At 36.6% G+C, this 21053-nt stretch overlaps 1 protein-coding gene across 1 annotated transcript in view; it reads left to right on the forward strand.

The window, feature by feature from the left end:
• Positions 1-593: 593 nt before the first annotated feature.
• The window catches only part of LOC129360532 (proton-coupled amino acid transporter 1-like), a 37556-nt gene continuing 17096 nt past the window's right edge, over positions 594-21053 (forward strand). Inside the window, 12 exon segments of the mRNA XM_055030835.1 lie at positions 594-842; positions 3355-3488; positions 5242-5356; positions 5435-5525; positions 7675-7763; positions 8838-8927; positions 9641-9725; positions 10953-11059; positions 11061-11169; positions 14562-14660; positions 16679-16845; positions 17742-17911. Coding sequence (XP_054886810.1) covers positions 3452-3488; positions 5242-5356; positions 5435-5525; positions 7675-7763; positions 8838-8927; positions 9641-9725; positions 10953-11059; positions 11061-11169; positions 14562-14660; positions 16679-16845; positions 17742-17911 — 1159 coding nt within the window. The 5' untranslated portion in view covers positions 594-842; positions 3355-3451.

The following is a 21053-nucleotide window of genomic DNA, read 5'->3' on the forward strand; positions in this document are numbered from 1 at the left end:
GCTACACACTTCCGGTTTGCCACGTTTACATTTTATTTTGAAAACCTTGACGGAAACCATTCAGCTACGTAAAAAAAATAAATGTGTGTCCAACATTTTTGACCAAAATCGTAAAAGCTTGTATCAGGGTCTTAAACTAGCATCTCTTTTAGGCATTTTGGGTTCATGGGTCGCCCGAAAATGTTTTTTTAAATTCTCACTGACCATATCATCCTAACCATAGACATACCGTGTCTCTTTTGTTTTTCCAAAATAAAAGCTTTTTAAATGACATGGCAATAAAATTAAAAAACTATTATTATTATTATTATTATTATTATTATTATTATTATTATTATTATTATTATTATTATTATTATCCATCCCACTGTACCCGGTCTCTCTCCTTCAGCGGTCAAAACCAGGAACTTCTTGTTGTCTTTTTTTTCTTTTATTGAAATCGCATACCTTTGCAAAAACCAACTAACCAAACAAACACAAAACAAAATAATGCAGTGCAAACTCTGCAACATTTATTTAGCAAGTTGTGCCAAAATCTGCTAATATTATAGGTATAATTTTCGCTTCCCTCACATGCATGCCTGATAAGAACCCGTCCTTCGAGTTTCCTACTCTATAGCAACAGAACGTCAAACGTAGATGGTTGCGTCCGCCCGGGACTCGTATCATGTGACCTCACGGCTGTTTGCTGAACAGAACCGACTTTAAGTCTGAATCTGTGTGCAGCACCTCGGCCAGCGCTCTTTTTCAGCAGTGATATGAGGACCTGCGGTCAGTCAGGTCATCCAGATAAAGGCTGAAGCAGGAAAGCAGAGGGACGGAGGCCGAGATATACCATTAAGGTACGCTGGTGTGTTATGATGACCCGAGCTGCTGTTTACCGACACAAAGATGGCATCGAAACCTTCAGCTAATGTTGGCTAACGCGATCTGGTTGCGGTACACCAGTTTAGTCCCTCTTTACTCTTCCTTCTTGATATTTTATTAAGTGACAACATCAGAAGCTGGTAATTCGGTGTATCTTATATTTGAGTGTACATCCCACCCTGGGGACTTCCGGGCTTTGTATCATCCCGGTACCTTTAGCCCGGGGCAGTTCGTTATCTGAAACACGATTCACCTGCTGGTTCTCCCGGTTATCAGCTTCATGTCCGCTTTGACAACCTGCACGTCTTCCTGGCCAAAGATTACCGGCAATATTGATAGGATTACCGTGTTAATCTGCATACGGTCTGCAGCTTGTGTGTCTGCTTGCTCTCATGAAAGGAGAACCACTCTCACTGGAAATGAAGTCTTACAGTTGAACAAAGTTGCTGTGGTTTGGCCGCACCCTAGTCTGACAGGGAGTTTTGTGTTTTAAGATTGGGATGTAGCTTCTCTTTTTATTTTGGGACGTTTGCCTGCTCAGATGAGTGTTTTCACCCCTGTAGCGCGGATTTAATTGTTGCACACAGCAATTAGCGCAAGGTACGTGCGTTGTCATGATGCGGTGCGACTTTCTGAAAGCAGGATGATCTTCAATGAAAATAAGACTGTCATGGAAAATGTTAACATGAAAATCTAAATGTCCAACATGATTATTATAAAATAAAAAAACGGCAATTCATATTCTTAGACACTTTAACATTGATGATTTCATCCATTTTATAATTGTTTATACCATTTAGTCATTTCTATTTTCATTCTAACCAAAAAATTTAGGATAAGTAGTCTGCTAAGTAGCAGAGATACTGCGTGTAACTTCCCAAATTTAACTCTTTTAAGCCAGAACTAAAATTGTTATTGCAATCAGGAACAAGCAATATTGTAGGGGTTTGAAACTGCTACTTTTTAAAATTTCAGCATATTGTTTGTGAAGAGAAATGCTTACATCAATAAAAGATAAGAAATAGATTTGTTTTATCATCCACTAACGATCTGGTGGTATTTTCCCTGTAACCTGGGTTATGGACTCCTAAAATCAGTAAAATTATTTAAAAATAAAAAAGGGTTTAATGCTACATTTCTGTCTCCCTGGAATTATTCATTTTATTTTTATTTCGCGCAGGATTGTTTTCATTCATTCTGTCATGCACACACAGACTCGACAGCTACTATCCTGCAACTTTAGCTGCATCTCATTTCCAGCACAACTGAATGATGGCTGAATTCCCTCACCAGTATGTTCTTCACCTCTTTTAACCAGCCATTCATTTAATGTGTGTGTAGAGGAAAGAATGCATGTAAAAGTTGGAGTGCAGTTGCACTTAAGAACTCGTTAGACTTTAGCTTAGAAAATGCTGTTTTGTTACACAAGAAGTTGTGGTTTAAAAATTCCTGTTTGTTCCTGATTTCTTAACGGTTTTGCTCACTAAATATGCAAACAGGTTGTTTCCTAAACCTTTTGACTTTTGTCTTTTTTGCAGCTAAAAACAGACAGGTGCACAGCGAAATCTTCAAACAAAGTCCTGTTTAATTACACAGCAGATGCCAAACAGGATTTGTTTGAACTTCCATCCATTGTGCTCGTCTTGCATAACATCTGGGTTTCTTTGGCCTTGATGCTCCCTGATAGTGATGGCAGGAGCCTTAAAGATGGGAGAGGCACTTGGAGATTAGCGCTCTATTTCAGTGGATCAGATAAAGTTAAATGCAATTGGTGCCTGGTAGGAGAGTATTTTTCTTTGCTATTTGGGCCAAAATAGCAAAATGTGAGAAATATTAGACCTACTTGAACAGGTGTAAGCTTTGTTTCCATTAAAAAAATAAATAAAGGTTTGCATAAAATCTACTAAAACACACAGAATATGTGTATTTTCATTGTGCTTTGATGACTGGAAAAGTGCAGGTTATTTTGATTTTACCTACAGATGAAAAATAATTAAAATTTAGTACAACAGTGGAATTTTTAAAGCACTTCTTCTTTTTTTTTCTATTTATCATGTTCTGTTTACATATATTGAGTCTGTTCTGTTCCAGACTCATTTCGTTCAGTCATCAAGTTTTTTTCTCCACAGAAATATTTAGATATAGATTAAGGACAGTCATGGCCAGTTCTAGTGCTGAGCTCAGCATTCTGATGACAACAGTTCAGGCATAAAGAATCATGTGAGGTCCACGCTCACTTTCTGTTTACATGTTCAGTTCTGACAGGAAGAAGTCAACAAATTGTCAGAAACTTTGTTGTAATTGTTAAGAAGTTCTTTTAATTCAAAGTTCATAATCTTAGAGTTTTTTAGACTTTTGAAAAGTAGGACTTTTATATTTTTTAAGCTGTAGTTAATAATGCAACATTTTACACAATCTGCCTTTGCGCTGGAACTTCTTTGTGTTTTGCTGGAGTTGCTGCAGCTAACAGCATATTTTCACATTTAGAAGCTGTCGATGCTGAGCCGTTTGTCTTTGCTGCATTGGGATTCGTGAGGCTGGGAGAAACAACACCCGTGCACCCGCGAGCGCCACCCGGCCCACCATGATGGCATCCAGCGACGTGGATGGCAGAGCAGACGGTAGGAAATATGTAATCAATATCATAAAACTCGGAAGGTAAAATATTCTTTTTGTTGTTGCAGTATGAGACTTGGTTGCAGACGGATTACATGTAATCCTATTGAATCATCAAAGCAGCTTTCGTTTCATTTATGAGATCGGTCTGATGGCCTGGCTGGCTTGTATGTTCTTTGGCAAGAGGTCACAAACATTTGTTTCGTTATTACTTGTGTATCTCAGTGAATTATAATATCTTCAATAAGATAATTGATTTAATAAACTAAAGTTTTTAGCATATTGTGCTACAATAAAATATCGGGATAAAATTCTAAGTCCAAGTCGCTCACCCATTTTACCGTACCTTTTCCTTCCACTTAACCTTTCTTGAATATACTGTGACACAGCACTTTGAGAACAGACATCTCCTTTAGCAACAACATTTTGTGGTTTAGCAATGTGTGAAGGGTGTTGGTGAGTGTCTGTCGAACTGTCTCGTTATTACTCTTCCTCATCACATAACATTTTTGTATTAAATACTCTTTTTAATGCTTCAATGTGATGAATACAAATATTCTGAATTTTAGCTTGTTATTACCAAAGAGAATGACAGAAACAAATGGAGCATTTTAGGTTTGCATGTTTATTAATGATCAAAGACTCAGCATCTAGTCAGTGTTGCTGATTAAATCTGTCAGTTAAACATATCTTACTTTGCTGTTCTGGCGTAAGTTACATGAGACAACAGTTTGATAGCGAAGTTAGGCCTACAATGTTTTTAGTAGGGCGCCTCCAAAAAGAATCTTTCTTTTCATTCTATATACATTTAACTCAAAACTTTTTGAGAAAATATGCAACTTTTGATCTTGACGCAAATTTTATCCACCGTCTTTTGTAAGGCAGTAAACTTAATTTACTCATTTCAAACCACTGAGTGTTTTTGTTGTGCCAGAGTCACGAGCATCAACAGTGCTGTCTTAATAAAAAAGGTTTCTGACCGGTTGGATGTTTTAAAGATGGGCCTCCCTTTCATTTTAAAGTCCTACTTCACACTGCGATGAAGCATTCTTTGTTCCATTGTAGCTAATGAACTGTGCTGATTTTCTGGAGTCTGGCTGCTGCTGTGGTGATCTGTTGGTGTTTTTATTAAAAATATGCCAGCAGGCATGCATCAGTCTGCAGCTGCAGCTTCTTATCATTGTTCATTTTCATCCCAACTAAAAAGGTCTTCTGTTCCTTTTTCATTAGAGTCAGCTGCCTCCAAAAGGCCTGGAATCTCTGCATTAAACTGGTTTCTGATAAAGTCATGAGGTTTCAGTTTATCTATTTTTATGAGCACTGACCTCAGTGCACACTTGATATCAAACAAATGAGGTGATAAACTTTCAGCAGAATGAATGTATCTGTATTTCCTTCCCTTTGCATGTTCAGTGTCTAAAAGTATCTTCAGTTTTGAATTAAACTTTGTGTGGTATCTCTTGCGAACCCTTAATAGAATGAGTTATTTCCTCTAAATAGGTTTGACACATGACTTTTCTAATATGAAAGTTGTTTGTGGTAAACCTGCTTATGCTTCAAGCAAGAACTCGACGCAGTTGTATGTAAAGATGTGAAGAAACATGGAATATAATTCTGTTAAAGATTTGTGCAAAAGTTTACATACTCCCCATTATTGTCATGAATGTATACAATAGCGTTACATGCTGTTGACTTTACAAAAGTTCTAATTGTCTTCTGTAAATGTCTTTCTCTTTACTTGTTATCACTGTATGGCAGGGTCTCTCCTCTCTGATCAAAACCCATCAGAACTGGACGCTTTGTGTCCGTCTCCTCCTGGACCATCCAGACCGCAGAGAAACTATGAGCGGATTGGGGGAAGAACAGGAACCTCGTGAGTGAAATACCTTCAAACAGTTCACTAAGACCTGTCAGAACAGCTTCTAAACTATTTTATTCTGCCATTTTTCAGTTTCTGTCAGACTCTGATCCACCTTCTGAAGGGGAACATCGGTACTGGTCTGCTGGGGCTGCCTCTGGCCGTGAAAAACGCTGGACTGGTGGTAAGCACAACGATGCTATTGTCCAATTATTCCAGATAAAACCAGAGGCCTGGCCTTTAAAAATTTGATTCTGCTTACGTCCCTTTCAGCTGGATGAAAGACAGAGACACAGCAGCACTTTGCAGACTTTCAGAGGGACCTGTTATCAAAACAAAAAAAACATCTGCAAGTTACAAATTGTGGTCGATGTAATAAGAAATCTTGCTTGTGCAACAAGTAAAGAGAAATCTATTTGCATGTTGTTCTGAAGAATATGAGTCACTTCTTATATCAAGATAATCAAGACAACAGTTTTCAGTTTTGTCCTTATAAGGTCGAACTGGTTGCCAATCAGTTGATTCATAGTTTGCTCAATAAACTGTAAAAAAATACCAAAATATCTGTTTTATAGCTATTAAATTTCTAATAATCAAAAGGAATCACCATACTGTTGTGAAAGAGGGGATTCGTTTTCTCTTTAAAATATAATCTCTCAGTTCAACACAGGATCTTGTTTTAATTTACAGAGATTAAATTAGAACATCATGTCTTTATTGTTGGGAGTTTAGTACCAGTCATTGCATTCATTTATGTATTTTTGTACAAATTATTAGAGACTGGTATTATACAGACTTTTTTTGTGCTTCAAGCATGTTAGCTCTGGGGATAAAATGTTCTTGGCATATGTCCTGCTTCTTCAGAAAAACAAGAGAAGAGTCTCATTCTCTTCACCTGTCAGAAGTTATAACGCTGTTTTCTCCTGGTGGTCTTTGGTCACATAAGTTGTTTTAATATGGGTAAACGCTAACTGTATTATTTTATACCATTAACTTTATCTGTTTTGGTTGTCAGAACAGCACATTTTTCATATCAGAGCTTTGTGTTTCAAAGCGCTATGAGCTACTTTTATTGGGTCCTGAAACATCATTGTCACAATGCTTCAGGAAAGAAACTAATGCACACACTCCTAATCCGTCCTGTGCTAATGGATCATTTTAAAGAATTGTATGCCTGCTGCAAAACTCTGGCTCCTAGGAAAAATATTGCAGCTCTTTTTCTCTTTTCCTACAATAAGTGGTTGAAAAAAGGTTTTTACAATTGAAACTTGTTCAGACACATAGTACACTGAACTAAGTTTCTTAATTAGGACACTGGAGTTAAGATCCCAGAGCACATTGACTCTACCCTTCAATCATCTCATTTGTATGCCTCTAAGCACAACAGTGTGTGCAAGTGGCTTCCTTGTTAAAATAAACCACGCCTAAACTTCTCCTGTTCTGGCTTTGTTGAAGATGAGACGAGGCTGAACAGGACTGATGATTCAGCGCTTTCAAGACTGTTGAATTCCTGTCTGCATCTTGAGAACATGAGCTTTTGAAGTACTGAATGGTTTCCACATAGGCTTTGCTTAATGTTAGGTTTTGTTTAGAGTTTAGATATACACATTTGAGTTTGTGTTTGCAGTTTGTGATACAGTTAAGTATCACTTAACTTGCAGCAAAGACCTACTTGCCTACTTGCAGCATGCCTACTTGCTTCAAACAAGGCCCAACAAGTCTCTACAAGAATCCTAGCCTGGGTTCTTTTTGCATGGAGTTTGCATGTTCGCAATATACATTGGTGGATTGTCTCCATGTCCAAACACATTACTATTAGCTGAATTTGTTATTTGGTTATTTATTAAATAATACTTGTTAGTAAATTCATTTATTTATTTTTTAAGGCCTTAAAATATCTTAAATTCATTTAAAAAGATAAGTTGGCCTTTAATTAATCAATTATTGGTCCTACATTTTGTTTTGACAGAACTATTTAATCTTGTGTATTCTGTGTTTTTTTTTGGGTTTTTTTTCTCGCTGGACTTTTCTGTCAGTCGAAAGTTTGAGTCGCACTCCGGCATCATCATTTCATTCTGTGACTCCAAACTCACTGCTGACATATCCTTTCTAGATTGCTAGAAAAAACTAGCTAGGTAGTTCACTTTTTTGCATCCATCAGGGATAAGTGTAAATCTATTGGCAGTTAGCTAGATAATGCTTAAACATTTCTGTGGAGATATAGATTTTAAATTCCTTTAATAGTGATCTTAAAATGTCTTAAATTTGAATTGGTGAAACCTGCAGAAACCCTGGTTATTATTATTTATCTAGCTCGGTCTTCTTGTTTCCAGCTTGGACCAATCAGTCTCCTGGTTATGGGAATCATCGCAGTCCACTGCATGAAGCTCCTAGTGAAATGTTCCCACCACCTCAGTGCAAAGTAAGTAGAAAATATATTTCAGCTGCAAGTTAAAAGTCAGATACTGGCATTTAAAGTGGGCTCACGTTAAACATTTGCTTGTGTCAGGTTTTCCACAAGAGGGTGGAGATCAGGCGCAATTTAATGCAATTAATTTAACCCCATAAGTGATTCCACTTAATTAAATATGTGCACACTTTAAAATTATGTCTGGGTTCCATGCTCAACTCAGAGTGCAGCTTCTTTTCTCTGTTTAGATTGTGTTAATTTAACTTTCAGGTCACTGTAACTGAAACCTAAAGATGTATTTTCTCTCTGTATCAGTCGTTCAGTTCAGGAGACTTGTTTGGCTCATTGTGTGTTTTGCCAGCTCCTGTAGACAGATTACTTTCCACTAGGTCTCTATTTTCTGCTCAGTAATCAGGAGTCCTTTGGCAGCTCGTCGTGTGTGCTCTCACACTTTCGTCAACGCTGCCAGACAAACCCCAAACACCATGTTTACAGTGAATGTAATCAGCTCGACTAATCAGAAGCTGGGAGCTGTGCTGCTGGTGTTTTTAACATTCCCTGCCACTGAGCCCAAGTCCCTGGGGTTCTGCATGTTAGTGAGCTGTTGTTGTGTCTTTACTAGTTTGCAAGCTGCAGCCCATGCGCCATGTGTCCACCTTTGCTGAGTTCGTATAAAGATCTCCTGTAGCTCTGCCACTTGAGTTAAAGGAGATTGACTGGATCAGAAGCGTGAATGAAGACAGTCTTCAAAGAAGTCTAATATGCTTCCGTATCAGTCTGAAATTGTACAACTATGTTTATGGAAACTTGACTCTTCTGATTTAATGCCTTGTCATCACTTCCTCTCATAGTAACAGAAGGGTCAGATCATTGCGAAACACTGCGTTGTATGACTAAATATTTACCTTTATATAGGTGGAAAAAGTATTGGTCCAGTGGTTTCCATTTCTTGGTTTATTGTTTCCTTCCAAGCCTTCATTTAAAGCTGTGCTGTATTTTTGTGTTTATTTCCTGCCAATTGTTCCATACTTCAGCAATTTCTTCATTTAGTTTTCACTTACTTGCTCTATTTGTTGTTTTCACTAGGATGAACCAGCCATCTATGACCTACGGAGAGGTGATGCAGTATGGGATGGAAAACATATCATGGCTGAGGAGGCATTCACGATGGGGAAGGTGAGAGGAAAAACAATCAGTTACAATGTTGATATCTTTACTCAAACCCAGGAATATCCCAGGCAAGGTTTTCCTAATAGACAAAAAAATAAATGTACTTTCTCATCAGAAAACATTGATTAAAATCAGTAAAAATTTGTAATAAAAAAAATGAAATAAGCAGATGTATGTTGAAAAGAAAGCACACACTCTTCTATTCCTTTCGAAAATCTAGGGTTTATTTGTCGGTGCAAAATAAAAATGGTTTGTTTTAGGCATAAACCTCAGGAGAATTACTAAGGTTTCATGGTATTTAAGTATAAAATTTGTAACAAAATGTTGAACATGATATAAATATAATTTTGATAATAATTCAATTGTTATTATTTAATTTATCAATACATGTTTTTACTGAAAACAGAAAAGAAATGGTAGTTCGTGCTGCTAGAAAAATTAGAATACCTTATTACACTGTTTATTATTTTTATTGTCTTCCATAGGTTTCAGTAAAATCTTATCTTGAAATTTATTTGTAGTTCTGAAGTGTTTTTGCAGACAAATATTGTAGTTATTTTCCTTGTGCTTAAGAGTGAAACAAATGTAAGAAACTAAATTTAGTTAGTCCAAGCAAAACAAAGATTATCTAAAGTTGTGAAAGCTTTAAACTTGGTAAATAACGGCTGTTAACAACTGACATCTGACTGTGTGCTCCTCCTCTGTGTCTTGTTTCTCAGTCGGACCGTGAACTTGTTCCTCATCATCACTCAGATTGGCTTCTGCTGCGTCTACTTCGTTTTCCTCAGTGACAACGTCAAGCAGGTCCCAACCGCTCACACACATACACACTTTCACATGCAGAACTGTCTCTCCTGCTGGTCCCACTTGAGAATACTTGAGGATAATATTTGTCCTGTCGGCATGACAGTTCAGGTCACCTTGTCTGCTGATATTAAACCAGCTGGACGACTGGATTAGAAAAAGCAGAAATGTAGACATACGGAGCTCGGTCTCTTTACTCAGATTCTCAACTTTAGGTTCTCTCAGATCAAACAAACACCTTTACTTAGAATTGAAGTTTACACAGTTTTGAAAGGATCTGTTTGCAGATCTTATCATTCAAAGATTATACAAGTTAGAAGAATCAGTACCAGTTATTGGTTTTGCCTTAACAGCAGGACGAGGTGGAAAAACCCAGGAAATGCTAGTTAAATTCCTCTTCAGGCTGCAAAGAATCTTCAGATTTCGCATTATAAAATAATAATAATTACAAATATCCTCAGACTCTCACTCATGTATGTAATATTTATCCCTTTAGCTTTAACAAAAAACCTTACATTGTCCTCGTCAGTAGAAAACATGATAGAACATCGTAATGTGTGCCCATTTTCCTGCTCATATGTTTAGATTTCATCCTGGCTGTTAAGGGATTAGCACTCAGTTGAGGAAAATCTGAATGTAATCAAGTAAACTTGTTCAAAGGTCTCAATGTTTGGTCTCCTTTTCTCAAAAGCATGTGATGAAATATGGTCTGGCCGCCGTGACGTCACAGGAATGAGTTCACCTTTGACTTCTGAACTTTTCACTACAAATCAAATCTTTGTCTGGAATTTTTTAACAGCCTTTAGAAATCAATGCTTGATCATTTTGTTTGCCTTAACATCTTTAGGAACTAGTGAAAAATGCTTCAGTATGATAACCACTAACGTTTCTGATGAAGAAGCATGGTGTTTAATTATTGTTGTGCATCGTCTCACCACTAGAGGGTAGCATCCTTTCGTTAATTGTATGAGCAAGCTACCAGTCTTGGAAGACATACAATGCAGTTTATATTTTTAGATTATATTTGGATTGGACTGCCAAAGTGTTATTCATCAATAGTTCTTCAGGCTTTGTAGTTTTTCTTTGGGCCTTTTTTCCCCCCCTCTATTTCTTTGGGAGAAAAGTACAATTGTTTGTTCCTGCTTTAACATGGTTGTGCTTTTTGACTTGTTTCTGTATAGCATTTCTATGACTTGTTTTTGAATCACTTTGTGTTTTGTTTTCCAGGTTGTGGAAGCAGCCAATGCCACCTTCAGCTGCCAGGTGAACCACACCAACCAGACGGATGTCCTGGTTCCCAGTTTCGACTCCCGGATTCTTCTTCTTCCTCTTATTCATCCTCCTGGTTTTCACCCCCAATCTGAAGTTCTTGGCTCCCCTTTCTCTCATTGCAAACCTGGTCATGACCCTGAGTCTGGCTCTGATCTATATCTACTCCCTCATGGTAACCACCTCATTTATCTTTTATTTCCCGTTCTGATTCATGCAATCTTTACTGGGTTCTGTTTACACATGTGGAAGACAAACAAATCAATATTAGTTTCAAACGGCATGTGGCAGAAAATGCTCACACTGACTCATCTGTGCAGGCGGTGCAGTTGCGTCGCCGCTGTTAACGCAGATTGTCAGGAGATGCCAGGATTTGCATAGCTTGGCCTCATTTTGGGTTCTGATATATTCATTCCCTCGAGTCATGAGGATCAGTGGAGGTTCTGCTAGAAGATAAATCCTTTCAGGACTCTCACAGGACACAGACATCCTCCATCCATCTGCTCCAGAATGGACTTGATTGGGTCCATTTAGATTTAAATAACTGGTCTTAAAATAACAGCTGTAGATTAAACTAATTCATGATATAATACAATTTGTCCTCGAAGAGCTTTTTAGCCCAAAAAGAAGAAAAATTCAAAGGATTATTTTAAATAAAATGTTTTGAGTTTCCTCTCAATTTTCCCTTTACTGTAGGAGACCGGATGCTAAAAATTTTAATTTTTTAAATGTTTTCTTTTCATAAAAGGCACCAAAACTGAATATTTCCATTTTTCCCTGACCACACAAACTTAAAAAAATTTAGAAAAGGTTATGGACATAAGCTGCAAACAAGTGGGTTTTAAACCTTTTATTTTCTGTTTGATTCAAGCTTTACTTTCCTTTAACCCTCCACCATATATTTTCTTTTATGATCATATTAGTAAAATTATTAAAAAGGTTAAAAGGTCTGTAGAAATCTGGATAATTCAGTAAATGCCTTTGGACAAACTTTAATTTATCATTTATTTGTTTTTAGATTAAAAGGCATTCCATGCAGGAATATAGTTTATTCATTCTTCATAATCAGATTGACGTCCTGATTTAAACTTTATTTTAAAACTGAAGCGCAGAATCAAAAAATGTCATGCTAAGAAACATGAGGCAACAATTTCAGCAGCTTTGTGTAGATGCGTTTTCTAAAGCTGATTTGCAGCATGATTATGGAGGAAATATGCCTGTTTATTGTTCCTCCTTGTCAATTAAATCATCATTTTACTTTTGCAGATTTAAAAAAAACCCCTCAGATCTAAGCTAATTTAGAGAATCTGAAAATATTCCCACATGATGAGAAGAATGTTTTACTCCATTATAAGGCAAACTGATGTGCTCTAATCACAGAAATTAAATGTTATTCTTTTATCCTCTTTCTGCAAATGTTTTTTTTCAGTGAAGTCGCAGGAAAGTATTGACTGCTGCTTTGACATTTTGTTCAGTTTTGTTTTTATTCTTATTCTGAAGGTCTCAAAATAATCTAAATCTCTCAGCTGCTCATGTTATGTTTATTTACTTAAAACTATTCTCTGTTTATTACCCCCCCGCCCTCAAATCTGGATCAACCATTTAACCAACATTAAAACGTTCCTGTTTCTGAAAGCTTTCAGTTTCATTCAAATGAAACCCAACAACCTAATTTTCTTTTGGAAACAGCCATAAAGTAAATATTGTAGGTGGTTTAATATCTTGATTCAAGATATATCCAGATCAATGAGAATGTCATTAAGTTTGTCGTTGTAGGGGAACGTAGATTTTTTTTCCACTCTGCTGCTGCCGATGCAATAGTATTCTGATAATATGACTCATCTTTTAGCCTATAGGAACAAAAGATCAATATTTTTGTGATTACATTAGAATCAATACTTCAGCTTGAACTTTTGTTCATGAAACTTTCCATCCGAACACAATAAACTCCCAGTTTTCCGTCTCTCCTCTCTGTCAGTGGTTGCTAGGCCAATTGGATTTTGAGCTTTTTTTGAATAACAGAACAACCGGTGAAGACAAGAGTCTCCAGATTACATGTTTCCTGGCCTTCGACCATTTCATCATCCTGCTTCTGTGCTTTGCAGATATATAGCACTCGTGTTCGCCGAGGAATGGCCTTGGCTTGAAACGAAGCAATTTCTTGCATCAGAAACCTCACAAAGATTTGGGACTGAGATATGTGACCCATAAGCTGGATCTGCATCAACAAAGTTCAGCACACTTGAAGGACACTGACTACAAGAAGTTTTACAATTACTTTCTCAGTTGCTGATTTTGACTTCTCTATAGTTCAAATTTGTTGACATGTCCTTGTCATACTGAAGAACCTTCCCTATTTTGTATTTAATGATGTAAATATGAAATGATAAATCAATGTTCATTCATTTGAGGAGTTTCAACCCAAGTGAGATCAGAGTTGCTGTATAATTGGAAAAGCTGATAATTGATAATGATTATCAATTAATCTATAGATTATTTTAACAATTCATCAATTAATGGGATAAAGAAATTTGCACATTCTGATTTTTATTTATTTTTATTCATGTAACCACTTAAATATAAAGATTAGAAATACATTAAAAGATACAAATAAATATTACATTTCAGTTTGAAAATGAAAATGTATTAGTTTTTTTGCCAGAAATGCAACAACATAGCATTACCTTAGTGTAGGTTTTATCATTCATAGTAAAAACAGCTAAAACCTGTGAAAATCAATTGATACATTGCACGGCTAATCTGCTGTCTAGTTTTTTTTTTTTTTTTTTTGCTTTGATTAACCGACTAATAATTGGATATCGAAAAGTGCATAATAGATTTTTATTAATACAGAATTTAAACTAGATGAAGCTAAAACTGTGGCACTTGAGATGTTCTGGGTAGAACATATTTATAGATAATTTTATTTTTTTATCTTAAATGCAAAATATATCGGGGTTTTTTTTGTTCAGTTTTATCTTAATTACTGCAAAATGTCTTTTGTGTTTATATATCATACAGTTGACAATTAATTGATTTCTAGTTTGATTACTTCAATAATCTGTTCATCATTATTAACCCGATTCTTCTTTCTGCCCTACTTTCAAAGCAAAATTGTCCTTCACTGACAGAGAACATGTTTAATAGGTAGTCATTCTCCCTGTTGACTTTTTTTTTCTTTAACAAGGAATAAGAGTTCCTCATATATTATCCAGATTTTTTTTCTTTTTTTTTTGCTGCTGATGAGAACAGAGCAGAGTAATTGTGTTAAATAATTGGTACAAGCAAAGGTAATTTGCAGGCTTCAGTCAGCAAATGAGTTCAGCTGTCATAAGGTGGGCGTCCTCCTTGCACAAGGTCTTATTTTAACGTGACTCAGTAATCTGCGGAGAGGACCCCTTGACTGCAGATTTGATTTGGGTAGATATAAAAAAAAGTTGTATGGTATTTGGCCATAATGAATCACTAATTAGCATTCAGAAAGCCTTTAAAGATGATATCAAATGTCCAGGCATGCCTGAAGTAAACCGTTAATATTTCTTTTCTTTTTTCTTTGTACCCTTACAGAACATCACGTTTCCTATTGATCTACCAAAGGTCGGCAGAGCCAAGGACTACCCTCTGTTTTTTGGGACGGCCATTTTTGCCTTCGAAGGGATCGGCGTGGTGAGTGACCAAGTCATGATGATAAAGTAAAAGAATGATTAAAAAATGCTTCAAATTTGTATCTGCTTCAGCTATTTAATGCAACCACATCTATTATTTATCTACAGTATCATCTGCTTACAACACAAGAATAGGAAACATTGTGTTTTGTTTTGTGTTTTTCAAAGTGCTGGTTTATGATGAGAAATATACCAACCAGAGTAACATTGTCAGTAGTGACATATTAATGCTGCTTTTTTCTATAAATGGCAAATGGAGATTGCGTGTTGAAGTTTATGTGTTAAAAGCAGGAAGATATAATCAAATGTATTAATTTGAGTGAGAATGATGGGGTTCAGATTGTGATGTGAAGGTAACTGGGTCAGAACATTTCTAAAACTGCAGCCTTTTTTAGGATTTCCTGGTTTACAGCTGTTCAAACAAAACTGTAGCTCAGACTGCTAAACAAGGTCATGCTGGTTCTTATTGAAAGTTTCAGAATATACTATTCATCATTCAGATTTATGCCAATAAAACTACAAATAATAATGATATGCCTAGAAGTCCGTAAAGTAATTGAAAATGCTTATTTGTATGTGAAAAACTAAAACCACAGGGTTCACTTTTAAACGCTTCTTAATGCTTTGTAGCATTTTGAAACCAGGTTGTTATTCCTTCGTCATCGTTTGAGTTCAGCACCATTTCTTTTCTGTCACATTTCAACTGTTGCGTCACATTTATGACCAGCCTTCAAGAGTCTGTGAAGAAGAAATTGCTTGTTGCGCACAGACTGTCATTAAAATACATTTACAAAGAGGTGAGGAACATTTTAAGTTCATTCAGGTAGATGTTACCTGAACAACAGGACTTCTGGAACCATTTCCATTGTCCAGATGGGGCTGAAGTGAAGATGTCTGATTATAATTCCAAAAAACCCTAAGAACAAATATTATTGTCAAATAAAACTTGGCGATAAGATAAATATTTGATATTTTATTTATGGTAAATCTTATTTGTCAGATATTGTGATTGAAAGGTGAGGATTTGGCAGCCATGAAATTAACCTTGAATTGTCTTATATTCTAGAGTAAAAGAACAAAATGATCTACCCAAGGGAAGATTGGCCCAACAGCATCACTGGGACCAAGAGCCCAAACAAATGAGTTAAAGTATACATGCTAATCAGGTTGAAGGTCTGCAGTGAGACATTAATGCCTCGTTTCCACTGAGCAGTATGACATGGGTCGGTGCTGTTTGGTACGCTCGTTTGTCTATTTCCACTGTAAAAACGGCCCATACAAATGGCATGTATGACACCATTCCCGGACCTCCTTCAGTGGTAGGTCCATTGAATGACGGGTAAGCTGGGGCTACTGGCGTCACACAATATGGTCCATTAATATGGCAACAGAAAAATGTTGCTACTTGCGCCGACCACAACCACAAAAATAAGCCTAGAACCTAATGCCAAATCATTATTTCCTGATGCCCAAATACTGACAGCTGCAACATATTGGACTTTCTTTGTTCACGGTGACTGTAAGTAACCCTGGTTGTGTTCAAATACACAGGCATGTGGTGCGTCCACATGTGTTAGATTCTTCTACCAAAGCCTTGTTTGGAATTTTAATTGGATGTGATCCTGGAAAAAGAGGACAAGATCACAGGCCCAAATGTTGTTTGTATCTTTTCTTTGTAAAGCTTGCTGATCACATAGGTCTCTGTGGGAGCTTTGGATAAGAAAACAAAACCTTCATTTGTTTCACTTGCCACCAGCACAGTATGAAGGGATGAATATAATGCTTTTGAACATGTTGAATGCCATGAAATGGAGCCATGGGCTTTTGCTGAAATGTCAATGCAAATTTGAGCTTTTCTGTAATGTCCAGATGCCAAAATCAAGAGATCACAATCTGAGAACAAGGGACATTTTGAGTCACTGATTATAAGCAGACTCCAAAAACATGTTCACTGGGTTTTCACCTGCTGAGCCGTTGTTTTAATTGTCCTGCCTTGTTTGTGTCTTTGTGCATTGGAAGGTCCTCCCTCTGGAAAATAAAATGCAGCGGCCGCAGAAATTCACCCAGGTTTTGTATCTGGGTATGGGCATCGTCACGTTCCTCTACATCAGCCTCGGCACCATCGGGTACATGTGCTTTGGAGAGCACATTGGCGGCAGCATAACTTTAAACCTGCCAAACTGTTGGTAAGATAACAAGAAGTTTAGACAATTTAAAGAGTTTGTTGCTCTTTTCCTTTCATCTGCAATAAAAGGTCCAATCCACAGTTTTTAACAGAGTCTAATATGATATAAAATATTTTAGTTTAAAAGAGGAAACATTTTGTATTAATATAACACAAATTTCTTTGTAGGTCTTTACTGTGGGAATGCTGACCTTGTTTAACCCTGAGCAAGTGACATGCCTAGATAAAATAATTAAGCAGGTGGAAATATGTCAACAGTTTGGACAACATGGTGTAATTTTAACTTTTGACAGATCTTTGATCAGAGATGCCTGTAAAGTCCTTCTACCCTGGCAGGGGAGTAAATTATCCTGGCTCTAATAGTAACATTGAAGATTTTTCTGTGGTATAAAAAAAGTTTTACTTGAAACTTTTACTTTCCCCAAAGTTCAGCACAGACCGACGTAAAAGCTAATGAGAAGCCCTCGGTAATTATATATAAAGTTAGCTGGATAATCAGCATTTCAGAAACAAAGGTGTCATTTTTCTGGCCATTAGTCTGGTTTCCTCTGATGGAAGCGCGCCCGCAGTAACAAAAGTGGAACCGAAGTCTCAGACAGAATTTGTTTACTCATTACTTGTTGCTATCATCACAGCTGCAGGAGAGCGACGCCCATTGAAGTGGCTTTTGTGACTGGACTGATGTTGCGTTTTAGTGGAATAGATTGGCTGTTCAATGAGGTTGAGAACTCAAAGATTGTAATTAGCAGCATCTGTCTCAAATGGAAAGAAGAGACCAAGGGATGTTTATAAAAACTACACATCATAAAGTTTATAACTTTCATGTTGTATGTCATTATTTTTAAGAAAATTGATATTTTGTGGTAATATTTGTGCTGATTTTCTGTCTGCTTGCAGGACGTACCAGGCAGTAAAACTCCTGTATTGTTCCGGCATATTCATCACTTTCGCCCTGCAGTTCTACGTTCCTGCAGAAATCCTCATCCCGCAGGTTTTGGCCCGAGTGTCGGAGAGATGGGAGAAGCCAGTCGATCTTCTGCTTCGCACCCTTCTGGTCATCATCACATGTAGGAACTATGTTATTTTATTTTTAATTTTCACCAGCATTTCATCTCTAGGGGTGCACCGATTTGTTTATCAGCGACGATTCTCTCAATTTTGGGATTGGTGAAAGGCCAATACTTACATATGAACCTGATCTTGTCCCCCACTCTTCTCTACCTCAACAAAGGCCTAAAAATCAACAACTGTCCTCTTCTTTGAGAGATGTTTGACTGATATACTGGCCAACCAGGTTATGTTTATTTATTTGCAATTAACAATATTTACCTCACTATTACCAACTCAATGACTTTCTTGATATATTTCGCAACATTTCAGACAAAAAAAAAAAAAACTGCGATTGGCCAGAAAACTGCAGTCGGTGCACTCCTATCTGAAAGCCATCTTTTGAATCTTAAAATGACAATTTTATTATTTAAACGATTAAGAATACTTTTTTTCTGTTCATAAAATAAGTTAACAGTCACTGGGAGCTGCTTACAAGACATTTATAACCAGTTTTTAATAAGTAATCCACAACGTCACAGTCTGATGTCACAGTCTTATTCCACTCTCTAGTCTCAGTGGAATAGTTTCATATTTTGATGGAGAAGTTTTTTCTTGAAGTACGGTGCCTTGCTAAAGGCTCAATCATGTTCAGTGACTCCTCTCGAGCGTTCTGCATTTTTATCAAGAACACTGAATTACGCTTACTTTCTCTTACTACTTCAGAGGCAGTTTTCTCTTTATTCCTGTTGTTGAATGTTTTTTTTTTCATTAGGTTTATTTAAACCAAATTGGAGCAAAAACAGTCAGTATTTTGTTTTACTCAGCAAACAAAGCTGATTGTCTTTGATGAACACCTCAAAGTGTTGAAGTCTTAAAGCTTTTAAGATCTGCGCCTCCTTTCAACAACCCTCTCTTCACTTTAGCTGAAACGCTCTTAAGGAAAAGAAACCGATGTGTTCTCAGAAGGTTGTTGGTTTGATTGTAAAATAAAAGCATCCTTTCATCCCTCATTGAGGAGAGTTTTTAGCTGATTGACTGTTTTAGCTAAATGGGTGAGGCAGAAGTATTGAGCGACATCAGCAAGCCCCTTTGTGACTAATTACTTCCAGGTGATCCCACAAGTCCAGAGCACTTGGAAGAGCCCTGCTTGTATTTTCATCTTGGCATCACAGATCTGGCAAATTGATCAAAGGATGGACTTAAAGGAAAAAATAAATGAGATGCATTTGAGAGACGAGGATTAAAAGAGAACTAAGTTGTGGTCTGTGTAAAATAAATAATTTTTGATACAATTTTTTTCAGACCAACTTTTTGACTGGTTCAAAATCAGATTCAGGAACCACTGATGATCCCCAGTCATGAATCTGTAATATGCAGGATTCCCTAATCTAACTCTAATCTAAGGCAGCTGAAATGTAAAAGTTCTAAGTTTTGAATGATCTTTTAAAGTTTTGTTAATTATGGAAATGCCAAAGGTGTTTGATTATTGTGTATTAGAACAAGGATTTGATGCAATGTGAATTTTCTTCTTTCCCCGTCAACACTTTTACTACTTTGTACATCAGTTTTCGAATCGTTTTTATAGCAGGGCACTCCATCAGCTTGTAGATCTCAAAAGTCTACAAAGTTTAAAAGTATCACACTTATTTTAATCAGAAGTGCATTGGTCCTACTTTTAAACAAAATCCTTGCCTTTGCATTTGGGGCCAAAAGAAAAAAAATTCTGATTAGTTTTTTGTCTGCAATGATGAAACAAAGTCACTGTCCAATTCAGTTCCATGCAAACGCATAACTCTTCTGACCCCAAAGGAAAAAAAACAAAAAACAATTCATGTGCGTTGTCTGCATGGGTCTGCAATTTTGGAACGAGGTCATGTACATTTGAAAACGGATAAAAAGTTCTGACAACAAAATAACTAAAAATATACATAGCTTTATGATTTTTTATGCAGTTGTGTGACTTAAAGTCTTGCAGTCTTGTACCAAATTAAACTGTGCACATAAGTTAGCATGCATGTCATTTGGTGGTTAGAAAGGCTAAAAGGAGAAATGCAAACTCTATGTCTGATGCTTGTATCAGGACTTTTTTTTTCTTGCTGTCAAACATTTTGTTAATGGAGGAGCAGAGTTTTAATTGTGTTCTTTTATAAACAAATGCACATCTTCAAACATGACTGGAATAGAAAATAACTAATTGACTAATTTGTAAAATTGTTTTGTCTTGTCCCTACTGATTCTCTGTCAAAGGTAATCTAGGCTTTAAAAATTGCATAACTTTTCCACAATCCTCTTAAAAAGTTATTTGCCCATCCCTGAGAACCTGACAAGTAAAAGTGTGTTTCTCAGTTCAAATCCAGCAATGTCGTCTTCTTAACAGAGCCTGTGCTCATTTACGTCAGAGGCATCCTCTGGTTGGACCAGTAGGCCTTAATTTCAGAAATGATAGCCTCTCTTTGCTCCAAGCTAAAGTTGAGCAGAACCATTAATCTTTTCAGAAGCATACAGCTCACAGCCCATCATCCATAATGCGACAGAAGTGCATTAGTATAAATGACATGAACATCTTCAACATCTGTGAAGATACTGTCATTTTTGAATGCAAAAGGTGTTTTGGAGCAACGTTTTCTCTTAAGTGACCAACCAAAAATTTGTTTACAGTGCAGTAATTTTTTTTCTGGACTTTCAGCTCCAAAAACAGAAAATATACTTTTAAAGTTTTGAGAAAAAAAAAGCACTTTGATACAACTCTGCAGCCTCTCACATCCCAACGGTAATTTAAGAAGAGTAAGTGAGAGTGAAGTGTGAATATAACCTTAGCAAACTGTGCAAATGACTAAAATTATCTTGCATTCCTTAATATTTTACTTCTAAACATCAAAGCTTTCTTGTATTTTCCTAAAATGAGTTTTATGTTTTGATCTCTTGAGCAATGAGGATCAGGATTTCCAGGTTTTACAAAGTCCTCACATATTCACTCTCAGCATTGGTTGCTTTTTGCTCTCATTTTCCTTCAAGTTTTCATTCTTTAGTATTTTACAGTTAAACTTAGCTCAAGCGGTTCAGAGTGTCCTTAAAAAGGTCCCCACTTACGGTAGTGCTCTTCCATCAATTTGTTTAAGTGTCTTATAATACTACCAGTAAGAGCAGAAAAGTGTTTGA

This window comes from Poeciliopsis prolifica, unplaced genomic scaffold (genome assembly GCF_027474105.1).
Source record: "Poeciliopsis prolifica strain line A6 unplaced genomic scaffold, Auburn_PproV2 SCAFFOLD006, whole genome shotgun sequence".
NCBI lineage: Eukaryota > Metazoa > Chordata > Actinopteri > Cyprinodontiformes > Poeciliidae > Poeciliopsis > Poeciliopsis prolifica.